The 19,099-nt window shown below is 39.6% G+C and overlaps 1 protein-coding gene across 4 annotated transcripts; it reads right to left on the bottom strand.

Moving 5' to 3' along the window:
* Positions 1–804: 804 nt before the first annotated feature.
* On the bottom strand, positions 805–16,986 carry LOC124142816. Of its 4 annotated transcripts, XM_048385451.1 has the most exons (8): positions 16,886–16,962; positions 12,752–12,849; positions 8,903–9,075; positions 8,108–8,245; positions 6,713–6,793; positions 5,632–5,641; positions 4,611–4,772; positions 805–1,240 (listed from the first exon to the last, which is right to left on the bottom strand). In XM_048385451.1, exons 3-8 carry the CDS (start codon positions 9,069–9,071, stop codon positions 1,237–1,239), a joined length of 564 nt encoding a protein of 187 aa, XP_048241408.1. In that variant the 5' UTR covers positions 9,072–9,075; positions 12,752–12,849; positions 16,886–16,962; the 3' UTR covers positions 805–1,236. The 4 variants fall into 4 exon arrangements, with proteins under 4 accessions (XP_048241408.1, XP_048241404.1, XP_048241405.1 ...); XM_048385447.1 differs by lacking the exon at positions 5,632–5,641 and having other exon boundaries at positions 6,700–6,793; positions 16,886–16,978; XM_048385448.1 differs by lacking the exons at positions 5,632–5,641; positions 12,752–12,849 and having other exon boundaries at positions 6,700–6,793; positions 16,886–16,986.
* Positions 16,987–19,099: the final 2,113 nt, after the last annotated feature.

Raw genomic sequence — 19,099 nt, 5'->3', positions numbered from 1 at the left:
AATATTTGTTCCTGGGGACGCACAGCAGTACTCCTGCCATGCGACAGTGGTCTGTAAACAATGTGATCTCTGGACAAGACAATCCAGTGACACGATTTTGCTGAAATGATATATAAATGTAATTTGCTTTGTCGTAGAGTGTATGATACATCCTTTCCATGTTTTGCACAACGACACAAACATTGATTCTAAAATTTTGCACCAATTAATCATATTTCCTCATAGCGATTTCGGTGTTACAACGGTATTTCGCTGCCGTCATGAAACATGAAATAGTCATCCAGGATTCAGTAAAGGGATGTTTACGTAGATGCTACCGAGCATGTTTCTGCCTTTCAGTATAACAATAACGTTTGATCTTGAGCATGAAGCAAGAGTTTGGGTGAGGTGAAATTGGACTAATCGTCGCCTTCAAGATCATTGCACTTATACAGCGACATGTCTAGTGCATGCTTTGTACAAGTCAAGAATGATGCCGGTTTTATATATAGTGCTAGCCCACTGATATACCATGCAAAATCATTACGCCAATAAAACACAGCATACTGACTGCGAGCTGACCAGTTCTTATCCCCTAATGCCTAGCACAAGGCAGGGTAATAACAAGTTTTAACGTTCTTTTGGTATCACGCGACCTGTGATCGAACCACCGACCTTCAACTCTCCAGGCAGACGCTCTCTATCCACAAGTCCACGGAAGCGATCTGCATGAAGCAAGTTTGGACACAGATCTATGTACACGATAAAAACCGAAACTACATTGATATTGAATAATGGGACATAATGAATTGACAATGATGAATAGAAAAGTCATCAAACTTTATCTTTCTAAATTGATAGGTGTGCGGACTGACGGAGTCACAACGTCTACTCGACATGAATGACTTCTGTACAAGTTAAATATATTCATAGAATTCAGAAAACCCGGTTAGATATAGTAATATACACAATTATCGTAGAACCATCCAATATAGATGTCCATTGTGTGTCAGATTAACTGCCTCATTCCTTATGAGCCATATCACTGGAGGTGGTCATCAGTAGGTCAAGTGTTGCCTGTCAGTAGTCAGCGTCAGAGTTGTTAAGTGTTCAGATACGGAACTCATCTGCGGTCAGCATTCAGTGACCACCGTTTGGCGAAGCAACGCAGAAACTTGGCGCATTAAAGTAAAGGCCCTCTGCGTTATAGTGTAGCTGTAGAATTCCTTAATGAGGCTAGGCGTCATTGTCTCTTTTTCATCTGAAACAGCAAACCCATGTATATGTAATGCAGGTATTGACAGCATCGTAGCTAAAATATATATCGAGAAGGTAGCAGAACAAAGAACTATGCTGCCTCCACGATACACGAAGCATCATCGTTCAAATATGGTTACATTTTTCTTGGAACTGAACTGAAATGTAAACTGTCATTATATTCTACTACATTAAGGGAAATTAAGGGACACATTGCTCTATTTGAGAGGCTGCATGTAAAGAAATGGAATGAATCGTTGAATCTAATTTTTCATCGGTGTCAGACAACAGAACTACAATATCAAAAATATCACGTTGTAAAGGTGTCCTTTGGGTTTAAATTCCAATAAAGCAATCATCATTTATATTATTGGGTTTTAATCCGCAAGAGTAGTGATTCAAGTGAACCCAAAAATTATAAACATAGGGTGTGAGTGAGGGAGAGAGTATGGATTAACGCCGCTTTTAGCAATATTCCAGCAATATGACGGCGGGGGACACCGAAAAATGGGCTTCAAACATTATACCCATATTGGGAATCGAACCTGGGTCTTCGACGTGACGAACCAACGCTTTAACCACCAGGCTACCCCACTGCCCCTATAAACATAGGGACATAGGTACACAGGTAGAGTGGTGGTACAAATTAAACCAATATAGAGAATTATGTATATAAACCGAGGGACACAGGTAGAGTGGTGGTTCAAATGAAACCAATGTAGATATGTGTATAAACATAGGGACACATATAGAGGGGTGGTACAAATGAAACCAATACATATATATGTGTATAAACATAGGGACACATATAGAGGGGGGGGTACAAATGAAACCAATACATATATATGTGTATAAACAGAGGGACACAGTTAGAGAGGTGGTACAAATGAAACCAATATTGATACGTGTATAAACATAGGGACACAGGTAGAGGGGCGGTACAAATGAAACCAATATAAATATGTGTATAAACATAGGGACACATATAGAGGGGTGGTACAAATGAAACCAATATAAATATGTGTATAAACATAGGGACACATATAGAGGGGTGGTACAAATGAAACCAATACATATATATGTGTATAAACAGAGGGACACAGTTAGAGAGGTGGTACAAATGAAACCAATATAGACATGTGTATAAACAGAGGGACATGGGTAGAGAGGTGGTACAAATGAAACGAATATAGATTCGAGTAAAAACATTGGGACACAGGTAGAGAGGTGGTACAGATGAAACCAATATAGAGAATTATGTATATAAACAGAGGGACACAGGTAGAGTGGTGGTTCAAATGAAACCACTATAAATATGTGTATCAACAGAGTGACACAGGAAGAAGGGTGGTACAAATGAAACTAATATTGATATGTGTATAAACATAGGGACACAGATAGAGGGGTGGTACAAATGAAACCAATATAAATATGTGTATAAACATAGGGACACATACATGTATAGAGGGGTGGTACAAATGAAACCAATATAAATATGTGTATAAACAAAGGGACACATATAGAGGGGTGGTACAAATGAAACCAATACATATATATGTGTATAAACAGAGGGACACAAATAGAGAGGTGGTACAAATGAAACCAATATAGACATGTGTATAAACAGAGGGACACGGGTAGAGAGGTGGTACAAATGAAACCAATATAGATTCGAGTATAAACATTGGGACACAGGAAGAGAGGTGGTACAGATGAAACCAATATAGATATGTATATAAACAGAGGGGCACAGGTAGAGGGTGGTACACATGAAACCAATATAGATATGTATATAAACAGAGGGACACAGGTAGAGGGTGGTACACATGAAACCAATATAGATATGTAATAAACAGAGGGACACAGGTAGAGGGGTGGTACAAATGAAACCAATATAGATATGTGTATAAACAGAGGGGCACAGGTAGAGGGTGGTACAAATGAAACCGATATAGATATGTGTATAAATATAGGGACACAGGTAGAGTGATGGTACAAATGAAACCGATATAGATATGAGTATAAACAGAGGGGCAAAGGTAGAGGGTGGTACAAATGAAACCGATATAGATATGTGTATAAACAGAGGGGCACAGGTAGAGGGTGGTACAAATGAAACCGATATAGATATGTGTATAAATATAGGGACACAGGTAGAGGGGTGGTACAAATGAAACCAATATAGATATGTGTATAAACAGAGGGGCACAGGTAGAGGGTGGTACAAATGAAACCGATATAGATATGTGTATAAACATAGGGACACAGGTAGAGGGGTGGTACAAATGAAACCAATATAAATATGTGTATAAACATAGGGACACATATAGAGGGGTGGTACAAATGAAACCAATACATATATATGTGTATAAACAGAGGGACACAGTTAGAGAGGTGGTACAAATGAAACCAATATAGACATGTGTATAAAGAGAGGGACACGGGTAGAGAGGTGGTACAAATGAAACCAATATAGATTCGAGTATAAACATTGGGACACAGGTAAAGAGGTGGTATAGATGAAACCAATATAGATATGTATATAAACAGAGGGGCACAGGTAGAGGGTGGTACAAATGAAACCAATATAGATATGTATATAAACAGAGGGACACAGGTAGAGGGGTGGTACAAATGAAACCAATATAGATATATGTATAAACAGAGGGAAACAGGTAGAGTGATGGTACAAATGAAACCAATATAGATATGTGTATAAACAGAGGGAAACAGGTTAAGTGGTGGTACAAATGAAACCAATATAGATATGTGTATAAACATAGGGAAACAGGTGGAGGGGTGGTACAAATGAAACGAATATAGATATGAGTATAAATATAGGAAGACAGGTAGAGTGATGGTACAAATGAAACCAATATAGATATGTGTATAAATATAGGGACACAGGTAGAGTGATGGTACAAATGAAACCATTAAAGATATGTGTATAAACAGAGGGACACAGGTAGAGGGGTGGTACAAATGAAACCAATATAGATATGTGTATAAACAGAATGACACAGGTAGAGGGGTGGTACAAATGAAACCATTATAGATATGTGTATAAACGGAGGGACACAGGTAGAGGGGTGGTAAAAATGAAACCATTATAGATATATGTATAAACAGAGGGACACAGGTAGAGGGGTGGTACAAATGAAACCAATATAGATATGTGTATCAACGGAGGGACACAGGTAGAGGGGTGGTACTAATGAAACGAATAAGATATGTGTATAAACATGGTGATACAGGTAGAGGGGTGGTACAAATGAAATGAATATAGATATGTATATAAACAGAGGGACACAGTTTGATGGGTGGTACAAATGAAACCACTGACAATGTATGAGTATGAACATTGGGACACATACGCCATGAGTGGGATCAGAGGGATTCCTGGCCCTCCTGCCTCTGCAAATGTCATGTCCCAGCAGCACCACCACACAAAGTCCACCTTATGACCATGAAACACCTGGCCGACCTTCCCCTTGGCTCTCTGTACCACCTGCCTCCCGCTGTACTTCTGTCCCGCACTGAAATAAAGTACGGAGTGAGTACATGTACACACATGTTGTAAGGTTGTTTCCCCTCCCTGTCTTCTGCCCTCCATGTAAGAGTTGTGTCCATAACATAACCAAACCATGCCCATCTACTGATTATCTGTGAACATGTGCGGCATAGATTACAGCTGTAGCTCAACATGTCACTAATTACATACTGTCAGGATATTTTTATATACAATCTACCTGTGAATTGAGACCAATATATACAACACTGAAACTAGAGTGCTAATGTGGGCAACAGTACATGTACTGCCGCTTCAACCAATATTGTTCTTTAAACTCAAACGGACCACAGCCAGGAGAAAGATCGATTGTTATTGTGATGCACTACCATGGGAAAACGTGTGTATTCCTTAATTTGCTGAAACATATTTATTTACAAAATATATACAATCTCCCGTTAGTTAATACATTACTCTGATATTATGCATATGATAATAATATACTTGTTAGTAAATGTCTGGGGAAATAAATGAAACTGATACAGGCAGTAGACCTTTACAACTTTTGTTAACAAGGGCGGCCTGAAGTTAGAGGGTACAGGCGACAGTATCATATAAAGAAACTGCCAGTAGACGTCTCCACATCTAGCGCAGGGACCCCTGGGTCTGTTACTCGGCATTTCTCAGAATCACTGTTCGGTGTTAACCTGACCATTGATTAACCTTAGCATGAATGTGTATATTAAAGCCGTCATAGTTCACACAATGTTTATATTGGGCCATGCGTTGATTATGTACAACGTTGTACGCAAACTGATAAATTGAATTGCATTTTTTATTGTATTTTGTGCTGGACAACATTCAACATCATGACAAACTGATGTAATATCGAACATGCTTGATGTTAGAATAAATGTCCAAATATATCCTGCCTTTGTTAAGCAATCCAACATTGATGCCTTCAAACAAACAAAATACTTTAATAACAGTTAATAAATATCTAAATATTACCCTGCTTCTATCAATGACTCCAACATTGATGCGTTTAGACTACAGGCGGTTAATAGATACTAACATAACAGAATAAATATATTTCCTACAGATGTAATGACAAAACAAAATGTAATATTCTTACACAATCACGTAAGATATGATGATAATTATATGATTAGGCGTATTTCATATTGTTACGGATATAAAGATAGTTCTTGATGACGTTTGAACATCAACCTATTACCTGGGAGCAAGGATTGCCAATGCTTTACAATCAGCTCCGTCACCTTAGGCTGACCGTCCACATGAAACTGACATGCAACGATCATACTGTTCAAAGCAGCGATGGAACATTCATTCAGACTTATCATTACATCATCTTACATTACTTGCCATGGCAAAATAATGTGCTCATTATATTGATTATGTATTCAATCATACAAACCTTGATATTAGTCAGAGAGCACGTGGTATTCGTGTGCATATTTTTGATAATGGTACAAGAAGAAATAAATATGTTTTTTTTGGTAAAACATTTCCCATTGTGTGATGTGTTTCAAAGTGGGATTAATATGATTAATAATTGGGGACTGATCTCCATTCAAAGGAACAGATAAGATAGCTATGCGAACGTTACATGAAAGTACACCCATAGCTGTCAAGAAGACAGATGAACAATATTCACAAGGTTGACATTAAAAGTAATTAAGAATAACACCAGTTTCACCTTGTTGTAACGCATGCAGTTTGTCATATAGTTTAACAGGCCCGATCAATCTAGCATACAGAGTAATAGAAACTCAATGAAAATCATAAACACCCACATACAGCGCCACTAAATGCAATATTGAAGAAGAATTTTGATGCCTAGGACTTGTTGAATTTGCTTAAATCAGAACATACAATCAGGTAGATTACACAACTGTAGTGACGAGCATACATCATGTGATCGTCGCACTTACATATATGGCCCTGAAGTGAAAGGTTCCTCCACATTTATTGGTTCTAGGACGATCTTCCCAGTCTTCTCATCCCGAATGATATTCATCCCGTCTCCTGCAATACACACCTAGAGGTAGGTCACATGTCTACACACTGCATACAGTCATGGAGGGGTGACCAGCTATTGTGAGAGTGAAATATTAGAAACTAAATATCTCGTATACATTTAGACTGGCATACTTGGTAATAGTAACATAGTCTCGTAGAATCAGGTAACTGAAAAAGGCAATCATCTAGTTTGATCTCGGAGAATCAAAAAGGGTTATCTTAAAATTACTACTATCACTGTATTCAAGCCTCTGACACTAAGAATCCTGTACTGATGATAGTGAGTGAGGGTTTACATCACTGAAGCAGTATTTAAGCAATAAAAGGACTTAATGATCAGTCATTACGTTTGATCTTCACACACTGTACTTAAATAACAACGTAAAATAACATAAGACTTCAATGTCTTTAATTACTTTAACTACCCCTATACCCAACTTGTTCGTATGTGTTGTGGACATAGAAAAAAGGGTTTTCCCGTATTTCGAACGATTTGCAATTCAAAGTTTGTCCGTCTCAAGCTGTTGACAGTCTGAACAATACACGCTCATTTAGTCCAGGATGAAGCAGTGAGATATCTCTGATATTTATATATTTATATTTAGGTGATTATTAGTAGCAAGGTAGTACATACCGAATGTGGCATTTGTTGTCAGAAATACGTTTGTACCCGCATTACATTACCTCAACACCCCCACAGTATTACATACCACAGCGACCACACTGGGGAAAAGATGCTTCAACTATATCAGTTAACACTGGGCCATGTATCCAAACAGTAACAAAGTTCTACAAGCAGATGCTAGTGGGTCATATCACGCTATTTCACTAAAGATCGATCACAGACTATTTGGGATTTTATTTTTAAAAATCACCATTAAGGTAGGTAATACACAATATTCGGTATCATTTTCTATGAGTGGACAACCTCCATGGTTTAGTGGATGGATCATCTGCCCCGAGAGCGGAAGGTCGGTGACTGTCCCATGGCCTCGTCACATCAAAATAGTGTATCCTGTCTGGTGCCCGGTATTAAGGGGAAAAAAGCTAGGACTAGTCAGACTGGAGTCAGTATACATGTACTGTGTCTGAGTTGGGTATACATGTTAGTCTGCAGCATGATATCTCAGTTGGCTGAATCTGTAAAACCGTCATTTATTAGTCCGGCCTAGTATACACAGCGTTCATGCATGTCATGCGACATTAAAACCAAATTTCACTACACCTTAATTGTCACTTGTCAGTAGTGAGTCATTAAATGTATGTCAATAAAGCGCCACCAGAGATATAGAGGCAGTTTTATAAGATATTCTATCTCACCTGCATAGATAGACAAAACTAATGTTTTGTCAAAAAACACCACATCGCCCAGCTGCAGTTCTCTCCCCGTACTGTCTAAAAGTCTCACACTGGTAGTCGTGTGCACAGTGGAAGTTGATCTCAGGTCACGTGATGCATCTGCAAAACCGATTCATGTACATATAATGCTACTTCTTTTAACCAACAAAACCTTGCTGCTAAACGATAGGCAATACGCATTACTCAAGTAGAATATAAAATAAAGGTAATCATAAGTGTGGAAATCTGTGTATGACAAGTAATTGATTCAGTCTCACTTTTAAAAGTAATCAAAGTCTATTTAATTTCACTGAAGGCATGAGCAATTGTGGAACTAAACTGAATTCATTCTGTTGGAGAACAGCCACACTTCCTTTCTCATATTAGTATGTTGGTTGGTTGATTGGTTGGTTTGTTGTTTAACGCCGCACTCAGCAATATTCCAGCATTATGACGTAAATAATCGAGTCTGGACCAGACAATCCAGTGATTAATATCATGAACATTGATCCACGAAATTGGAATCGACGACATGCATCAACCAAGTCAGCGAGCCTGACCACCCGATCCCGTTAGTCGCCTTTTACGACAAGCATAGTCACCTTTTACGGCAAGCATGGGTTGATGAAGACCTATTCTACCACGGAATCTTCACGGGTCTATTAGTATGTAAAACCCCATTCACGTCGTCTTGTGTATTGACTGAGTGAGTCAGTCAACTTGACCAGTATTTAATAAGGTCACAGTGTGTCTTTAGTTTTGTATGGTGAACATTACCTTGTGTCACATCATGTTCCTCTGTTGGATGACACTGTTTGCAATTGTTGTGGACGTGGGTGATGTTGGTGATGTGGCAGTTGCTATAATAGATGCTGTTGTTGTCGCCGACCTGCATTCCCCCCTGCTGTGTGTCCATCACTAACGTTGTCGACGGTCTGACGGCCATGACTCTGATAAGAAATATTCAAAAATATGCCGAACATTCCTGCATAGTAACTGTAAACTATTTACTCACAAATTCAGGCACCTGATGCATGCTCGTCGCCGATCTGTTCTATGACCCTAAACTATTTATACACAGTGGCGCCATCAAGAAGTATACTCTTTGAGAGAAACATATTTGAAAATACGCGGATTCATACAGTTTGCACATTGGTTTTTCGATTCATACTTCAATGAACCGAAAAAAATACACAGTCAATCCTTAAGGGTATCGAGGTTAAGCTTCACCCGGTGGGCCATCCCAGTTCCCCTTTAATTAGAGCATGTAGGAGGTACATGACTGAGTTATCTCCCTTAAGTCAAATTCTGTATGTAGACAACATGTATTAATTTCTAGGACAAAGACATTTTTCAATAGGATCAAATTCTCGTCTAAAATACAAATAAGGTAAACCAATAACGTCGGTCATGGAATATAAACAATTACATTATGAAGACCACTGATCGAATCAATAGTCCATCAATATTGACTGACGTGAACAGCCTCCACACCTCTCCAGTGTTTGACAACAGACACACAAGTGGTTCCTAAAACATGATTTGTTAGCTCATAGGATGTACATGCATGTTTCACCTGGACAGTTCATAAGGGGAATCACCTACACACGAACACGTGACACGCGATTAGATTTGTGACAAGAGCATGCGTCATACAATTACAGAGCTTGGCTCCAGCTTGACACACACAGAAGACAGAACAGGGAGTGTAGGGTAGGCCACTGGGGCGTGTTTTGGCTCGTCACGGTACTTGCTGCTTTAATCAAACAAAGTCAAGGAGGCCGGACACACTGCAAGTGATCACTGTGACTGGTGTTCACGAGTGAGTGGGTGATTTGGGTTTAACGTCGTTTTTAACAGTATTCCAGTGATATCGCGGCGTGTCAGCTTAATGTGGGAGGAAAGACCGAAGTGATGCAGGTCTCAGACGTTTGCCACATTGGTGAAACCCACGAGCACGGGTATGGTGCTGACAAACCTTGAAACATAATCGGGGCGAACCGAGATTCGAACCCAAAGTCATAGGTTTCTGGCGTGTGCAAGGGACGCAACTCTACGCAGCAAATCGCGGCGATTCAGACGACTGGATCACCCGTGCCCCCGAGTATTCAGGGGTTGGTCCTTCATTACCACACAAAGGGTATAACCTACCGACATACATTTCACATCGACAGTTTATCATTTACTCAGTGTTCCTGTTTTGTGAAATATATGATAATGTTGGTGTTCTTTCAGTGTAGGGGCGGTCGGGTAGCCTAGTGGTTAAAGCGTTCGCTCGCCACGCCGAAGACTCCGGTTCGATTCCTGACATGGGTACAATGTGTGAAGTCCATTTCTGGTGTCCCCCGCCATGATATTGCTGGAATATTGCTAAAAGCGGCGTACAACCATACTCACTCACGCACTCCTTCAGGGTAAGACTATTGACCTCCAGCTACCCGTGCTTGTAGTAAGAGGCGGCTAGGTTCATCTGGTGGTCAGGTTCGATGACTTTTTTTTTCCATCGAACCAACACTTGCATTTGATGACGTTCCCCTGATATATATTCATTATGAATCTGATGCTAGAACTCATGTTCGAATCTCAGATATTTCCATTCCTTATACATGTATGTGTTTTAATAAATAGACACGTTTAATCAGAAGATTTCTTGCTTTCATTCTTTTCAACCTCGATCCCTCGCTCAATGATGGAGCCCGTTACTTAAAGGTCCTAACACAGTGCCTCCATATAACATCAAAATAAAGGTCAGTGATATTGGGATGTTAAGCAGAATGCATGATAAACAATGTGTTACTTTTGTATCATTCAGTATTTAGAAAAATAAAAGTAGAAACAATAAATTACTTTTGTGTCAATACTGATGTCAATACTGATGTCAATACTGATCAGGAAGAACAGTTGTCCACAACACAGCAGTTGGCAGTGTAGAGTTGCCTCCCTTACACTGGAAGTAAACCTGTGATCGAGTCACTTCGGGCTTTCCTCACACAGAGTAAGCTGATAGGCCGTGATATGACTGACTGTGGACAACTGCGTTGAACCAAATTTCACTCACTCACTCACTTCTTTATACAATAGGCTTTACAACATGAAATTTGCATTGGGTTCAATAAGTTTCATAGTTAGTCTTCGTTCTTATATGAACTATATAGTGGGATTCTATCACATTATGTGTATTCAATAATGCCAGGGTATATCACAGAACGACTCGGCAGTATCCGACAGGTAGGTACCGTTGTATACCTTCAAGGAGCTGAGAATGTCAGTTTAAAATTTCACTACTCCACTGAAGGGGTCATGATGTCATGAGCCTTGATTAACTGAGTGAGTATAGTTTTTACGCTGCTTTTAACACTATTCCAGCAATATCACGGCGTGAGACGCCAAAAAGGGGCTTCACTCATTGTACCTTGGTCGGGATTCGAACCTGTGCTTTCGTTGTGAGGAGCGAACGCTTTAACTACAAGGCTACCCCACCACCATTTTCATACGCTTTAAACACGCCCCTCTATGCCTTGGAGTTATTCGCCTTATATCTTATATTCCATTCATCATTATATCCGGGGAGATAGGAATAGGTATAACACAAGCATGAGGTCTGATGTCAAGAAAGTGTGAACAATACTTGCACCCTACATATTTCCAAGACGACACTGAATGCAGATACTAGGAATATAAATGTCTCAGATTGATAAGGCGACATGTCAAATGTCTTTGTATAAACGGGTGTTAAGTCATATCCTAGTGTCTGACTTCCTACTTAAAGCAATGTATTAAAGTGAATGGAACGGACAAACCAGTGACTGAAAGGACGTGTAAAGCTCCACGTCATCGGGGCACGAGGACACGCAATGAATCAAGTCACATAGCCTGACCACCCTGCTATCACTATTTACACACATACACATACACCCACGTGCCTCCAAACATGATAGTGAGTGAGTGAGTATGGTTTTACGCCGCTTTTAGCAATATTCCAGCAATATCATGGCGGGGGACACCAGAAATGGGCTTCACTAAATGTACCTATGTCGGGAATCGAACCCGGATGAGCGAACGCTTTAACCACAAGGCTATCCGACCGCCCCGCATCCGTACAAAATCATACACACCTACATACCTGCATCTATACTTATGTACATGTATAAAGTATATGGTTTTGTGAAATAATAATGTATGTCGAGGCGTGTAAATGTTCGGCAGTGTGTAGCTGCCTTCTTATCTTAGGACTCAATATTGACAACCAGCGACCCGGAAGTAATATACAGGTAAGTTACCTCCCTTTAGTTGTACAAACCATTATTTAGTCTATTTATAGACACAGCAAAGAACTATCTTTACAGCTTTCGTCATTTTACGAAGGATCAAATACATGTCCGAAAAACACAGAAAACTAAAAAAACATGTACTTTTTACTCTGAGCACGGACATTTATATTATCATCGTCAATGTATCGAACCACTGCGTCCATGTAATCGTTGAAAACGAGGACAGACTCCATACTCCCCTGTGGTTGACAACATGTCGGCCTGGCGTTCCTGATATACGGTTACTTTTGCCGACCCTAGACGACACGAGTTGCATACAGAGAGTACCATGACGCATAAGGATGATATTACTTACTCGGTTGACGTAAATAAGTGCAGACTCGTCACAGCAGCAGCCCTATCTGTTGTGCTTGTTTTTCACCTCACTGATCACGTGATGCTTTTGCTGAGAAGCTATTGGCTCAATAGACAATGGATATTGCACACGAGCATGAAAAATGCATCCCAACAACAAGCAATGATTGTTATTGATACAGAACGACGGCTGACTGCACAACTGATTTAGGGATATGATTTTGAATTGCCACTACACGAGAATGTTACTAGCTCCGGTTATTTGCAATGCTTATATATATTGCTTCATATTAGAGCCACAGAGCAGATACATTCGTATGATGCTCAAATTCTCAATTTCTTGAATATGAGCTGGGTAAGATTTTGATTGTTCTGCATTATGAAAGAAAATATTTTTTAAAGTTTAAAATCAGTTAATTGAAACACGGAACAGGCGATAGTCCTACAAACAAGCCAAGCAGTACAAATATCACAAGTTATGTGCCAGATGTACGACAGTCGTCACTCTCACACAGCTTCGAAACCATGTCCACAGCAAGGGGCTGAGAATGTCACGGACCCACTGGAAGGGGTTATAATGACATGCGCTTTGAACATCCACGCCTCATGTCTGCTTTCTTTGCTCAAGAAACCATCAAAGTGCATGTTGTTAAACGCCGCAGTTAGCAATATTCTAGCCAAATAACTTCGGCCGGGAAATAACCAAGACTGGATAAAGGAAACCTGTGAATGAAAGCATATCCAAACTATCCATTTCAGTCGTCTCATCTCATAAGCACCGGTTAAGAGGGACAATATTTCCCCAATATCCTTAGAGTAAGAAACATTAAAAAAGCATGTTATCTAAGAAAACGCTACCACATTAAGACACACACGCACACGCACACGCACACGCACACACACACACACACACACACACACACACACGCACGCACACACACACATACACACACACACACGCACGCACGCACGCACGCACGAGCCAACACATGAAGATCAAGGTCTTCAGCAACCAATGCTTGTCGTAAGAGATAGCGAACCAGATCGATGCATGTCATCGTATCTGGTCTTGACTCGATTATTTAAAGACCGCCGTCATATAGCTGGAATAGTGCTGCATAAAACAGCAATCAAACAGCCATGTTAGCTCCACACAGCGATAACACGTTCCCAGTGCTCTCTTCACAGAGCTACAGACTGACCAATAGTGTTTTCCTTATAGATTCCTGATTCGGAGAATACAACACTAAGAACTTTTACATAATGTACACGAATCGCTTTCAAAATTGTGTACTTATATTTATATTAGATGTAGTTTCTATAATCATTTAACAATTTTCTATGGACTTATCGGGTTGGAATCACCACGAGAGTACGGATTTTTGGCCGGGTAAAAATTATCGGTCCGGTTTTCAGCTCGATTATTATTTTTTATTGTTCTGGCACGATCTAAAATATATATAGTCGTAGATGAAGGCAGATTGTCTTAGGAAGTGAATCTCGCTGCATTAGATCACGACGTATGCATTTTACTGAAGAATATTAAGTGCGATGCAGATTTGGGTCGGGGATCTATAAGGAAAACACTATGGGACAGCAAGTAGCTGTGTGAAGCGAGAAGTCAATATCGTTTATGGGGAGCAGCACTGAGATACGGTTACCCCAGCTGTCTCGAACCCATCTGTTACACAAACAAACGTAAATTCATCTGGGAAATAGCAAGTCAAACGTAAAACTGTTTTCCGACTCTCTAGAACGGCATTCCCACACACATAAAAAAATGTCACTACATTAGACGTTAAAAGGAAATGCTTCACATGATTGTAATGGACAGTTGCACACTGGTGACATTGATGATACCGGGAAGGTTACCAAGGTGTCACGAGCTGGGAAAGAGCTTGATACAAATTATTTTTAACTCACCTTACATTAAAATACTAGCTACTGATTAAAATACTAGTTAATGATTGGTTGGGCTTATTATTTTGCATATTGCCGGCTAGTGAAGCCCGCTGAGAAATCAATCGTAACGCATCTTAGGTAACTTGCTTATCTCGTATAAGTATCGTTGAGCTGAAATGAACCGATGTTTGTACGACTGCGTTGGGTAAAGGGAAGTTAATGGGTTCGTTTGCGTCGTTTGCAAGCTGTCAAAATGGCTGAATCAAAGCGTTTACTCAGTTAAACTTCGGACATATATTCCGGATCTGTATGAATGAATATCGGCTTGGATACATAAGCTCACACGCGGGGTACATCTTGGGGTACATGGTCTTACATATACTCACGCGCAGGTTAAATCACACCTATACCCCTCGAGATCGGTTGACAGCTTGTAATGTTATTGTCTATTTATAGACACAGCACATAACTACCGTGTTGACATCGTCATTGTTACGTAGGATCAAATACTTATCTTAAATACACAGTAAAAGTATAACTGTGTACGTTTAACACTGAATACAATCATTTGGATTACGAGTATCATTTATCGATCCATTCGTCCATCTGAACTATACAGTATATATGAAAGTACCAGCTGAGTACAGCTTCCATGTCCGCCCTGTTGTCGACAACTGACGCCTGCTGTGATGACTGGTGACGACACAGGATGACTTATTATGGATACAGAGTTTATAATGATGTATTGTGATGATGGTACTTACTCAGTTGATGTAATTAACTGCAGATTTTGCCACAGTTCCTCCACCTGTATTACCTTTGTTTTGTACCTGGTATTCACGTAATGGGGAATACTCTTCCAGATCACGCGGTGCGTTAAATGTCCAAGTATTGGCTTAAATCTCACACAATCCACGCATCACTCTAGCTCAGACTGTCATCCTAACGACAAGCCCTGCAAGTACGAGTGTTGTCTGCTGGTGGTACAACATATTTAGCCACACCATATCAAGTTGTCACTGGCTTTACATATTCTTTTTAAAAATAATCGCCAACGTTTCTTGTGTTCTTTCATTACACGCAACTATACATTGCTCTCCTATCATACCAACAGAGCAGAAGTTCTTTAGATTCTTTCGTATCTTATGCTCTTATGCTCACATACAGCAACAAGAGACACAACTCGTCATACTCTCTTACAGCTCGTCGAAAGCTCAGCTCTTAATTCATACTGTTAAATTACTACTTATAATTGTTTTTGTTTTTTTGGTAGACTTTCCAGTTCTCTGGATCTTCTTGCAAAATAAATACTGACATAAAGTTTCCATAGCAATTGGCATTGTCAGAAATGCAAGGATATCAGAAACAGTCAGCGAGGCTGGACATTCATTGAGGGAAGTGATCCGAATTAGGTTGTTTTTTCTAAGGACTGATGCCGAATGTTGGAACCTATCTTACTCGTCCACTGAACTGAGCAATGGGGCAGCATCATTCAATAAATACATATAGGGCAGGGACATAGAAAAGCTTTCTTCCAATCACTCTATCACAGTATGAATGTAGGAATCCATTATGACGTCACAAGACCTGAATATACAGGAAGATGGGGGAGCAATCCTCATTTATCAGGATTGGTCATCATGTAATTATACGCACGCAAACTCACACACACACATTCGCGCTTATATGCACACTCTCTCTCACTCTCACTCTCTCTCTCTCTCTCTCTATCTCACACACACACACACACACACACACACACACACAGACACACACACTGACACTACCAGTTTCCTCAGTACTCTCCATTACTTCTCTGTTAGAGTTTATTACAGGAAACGTTCTCTGTTATGAAAAAAATATATGTCACAGATTGACAAAGCGAAAGGTGTTTGAAGTAAGTTATCTCCCTTTAGTTGTACAAGCCATTATTCATAGTCTATTTATAGATACAGCACATCACTGCCTTACGTAGGATCAAATACATGTCCGAAATTCACAGAAAACCAAAAATCTGTACACTGAACACGAACATTTAGATTATTATCGTCAATTTATCGAATCACTGCGTCCATCTGATCTCAACAGACGAGGAAAGATTCCATATCCCTCCTGTGTTTGCCAACAGACGTGTCTGGCGCTCCTGAAACTTGATGTCGTTACTTATACTGACTCTAGACCACACAAGATACAAACAGAAGGTAGGATGACGTATTATAGTGGCATTACTTACTCGGTTGATGTGATTAACTGCAGGATCTTCTTCTGCCTGTATTACCTGTGTTTTGTGCCTGGAAGGGGGATCCCCTATACACCAGATCACGTGGTGCGTTTACCGATCAGCTATTGGCACAAATCTCACACAAGACATATTGCACACCTGTGCAGACGTTTATCCCAACAACAAACTTTGCAAAGACGTTTGTTTTTACTGATTTAGCGACATGATTCCAAATTGCAACTACCCCAGAATGTTACAAGCGTTATGCTATTGACAGTGCCCACATATATTGCTTTCATATCAGAGACATAGATTAGATTGCTTACATGGTTGATTAACTGATATTTACATAGTTTATTCAACACGCTGAATCCGGCTGAATATTGTCTCGTATATTTCTCAATACTCCGTTTTTCAGTCTTTTGGGTATGAGCTAGGTAGCTGACACTAATGCTACACAGTAAATATATTTATATTGTTTTATTTCGGATTAAATGACATCATTTACTGATAAGTATGTCTCATTTCCCTAAATGAATACTCTCTGTAAAAATTTTGATGGTTTCACTGTATGACAAAAACATTTAAAAACATCAAAAGTTTAATATCAGTTAATTGAAATATAATGGCGGCCATAGTTCCACCAACAATTCCAACAGTACAAATATTACAAGTTATGCACAGGATATACGAAAGTAGTAGCTCAAACATAGCCTAGGTCAATTTCACACCCTGTCGCAATCTCTAGATCTGCTCTCAATTCACACTGATGTGAGATTATAACTCGTTGTGCTCATGGGTACGAGACTACCCATAGTTTGAATAGGTTTACAGATCAGTTTCTGACTTGGCGACATATTGCAGCTCCACCGTCGTTAATGCATGTTTTGTGTTTATATAGAACCTGTCATTGACGAGATGATGGCGAAGAATATAATGTTTGCTTAGCTATCGACATTGTCACTGATGTCGGATACCAGATAAGTCAACATTCTGGATGCCAACTTCATATTTAATCATATATCTGCAGCACAGAAGGATGTTCAATAGGAATAGGATTGCCATAGAAAGTATGATTTCGATACATATTGAATAAACATGACAGACACTTGTGATGGGATCCGCTCATTTCTTTATGGATTCGGAGAAGTATAAAAACAAAACGTTAACCGACTAGCACTTTACCCAGACTTCAGTTCACCCCGTCCTCTGGACGGACGCAACAGGTGATGGAGACCACATATGACTTGGCGACACATTCCAGGTCCACCTTCTGTCATGCAGCTTTAACTACACACATGGCCTCTTATTGTAGAGAGGATGACGAAGGTGTAAAGTTCCTATATAATAATCGGCATTTTATGACTCAGGCAAGGATGCCAGAAACAATCAGAGAATTTATACACTTAATGAGAGAAATGAGTTGGGGTTTATTTCCTAAGGACAGTTGGCATAACAACGAAAATATATATTTTGGATAAATACTAAATAAATATCAAAGACACAATTGAAATTAAGGACTGACCAATTTCTTTAAGGAATCTAAGAATAAGTATTTTCAGATTTAATTATCTTCTCTTGTTCTCATGGATACACCGATTGATAAAATCGAATGGCATCTTCCTAATGGGATTTAATGTTACAACACAATTTACATAAGCAAGCACAATTTAAAAGAAACATGGACACTTACATGTAAATTATATAATACAAGATTGATAGCCCGTTTTCCCGGTATTTTCCATTCACTATTTAATAGGCCATATATAAAACACCATGTATTCCACACCATGGAGCAGAACACTCAAAGAAGACGATATTACTGTCAATGTTCAGTGGGCCAGTGAACAGTTTAATGTATTGTTACAGATTTATTTGTACAGAGTGAGTGACTAAGATTTTACACAACTTTCACAGTAGTCCAGCAATATCACAGCGGAGACACCAAGAAGGGATATCCTACATTGTGCACATGTACCTGGGCGTTATTTATTCAACCATAAGTGCACCCAGCTGCCCTCTATGTTGGATACTGGATATTAGATTCGTGCTTGTATTCGTTCATGTACAGTTCGAGCAAGTTCTACACGTTATGTCATCCATGTACAGTTCCATCAATTTCTATATTTTATGTTATCCATGTACAGCTCCATCAAGTTCTACACTGCATGTCATCCATGTACAGTTCCAGAAGGTTCAACATTTTATGTCATCCATGTACAGTTC

This window comes from Haliotis rufescens, unplaced genomic scaffold (assembly GCF_023055435.1).
Source record: "Haliotis rufescens isolate VD_foot unplaced genomic scaffold, xgHalRufe1.0.p SCAF_59, whole genome shotgun sequence".
Classification (NCBI taxonomy): domain Eukaryota; kingdom Metazoa; phylum Mollusca; class Gastropoda; order Lepetellida; family Haliotidae; genus Haliotis; species Haliotis rufescens.
This window is presented reverse-complemented; position numbering and strand designations above follow the sequence as displayed.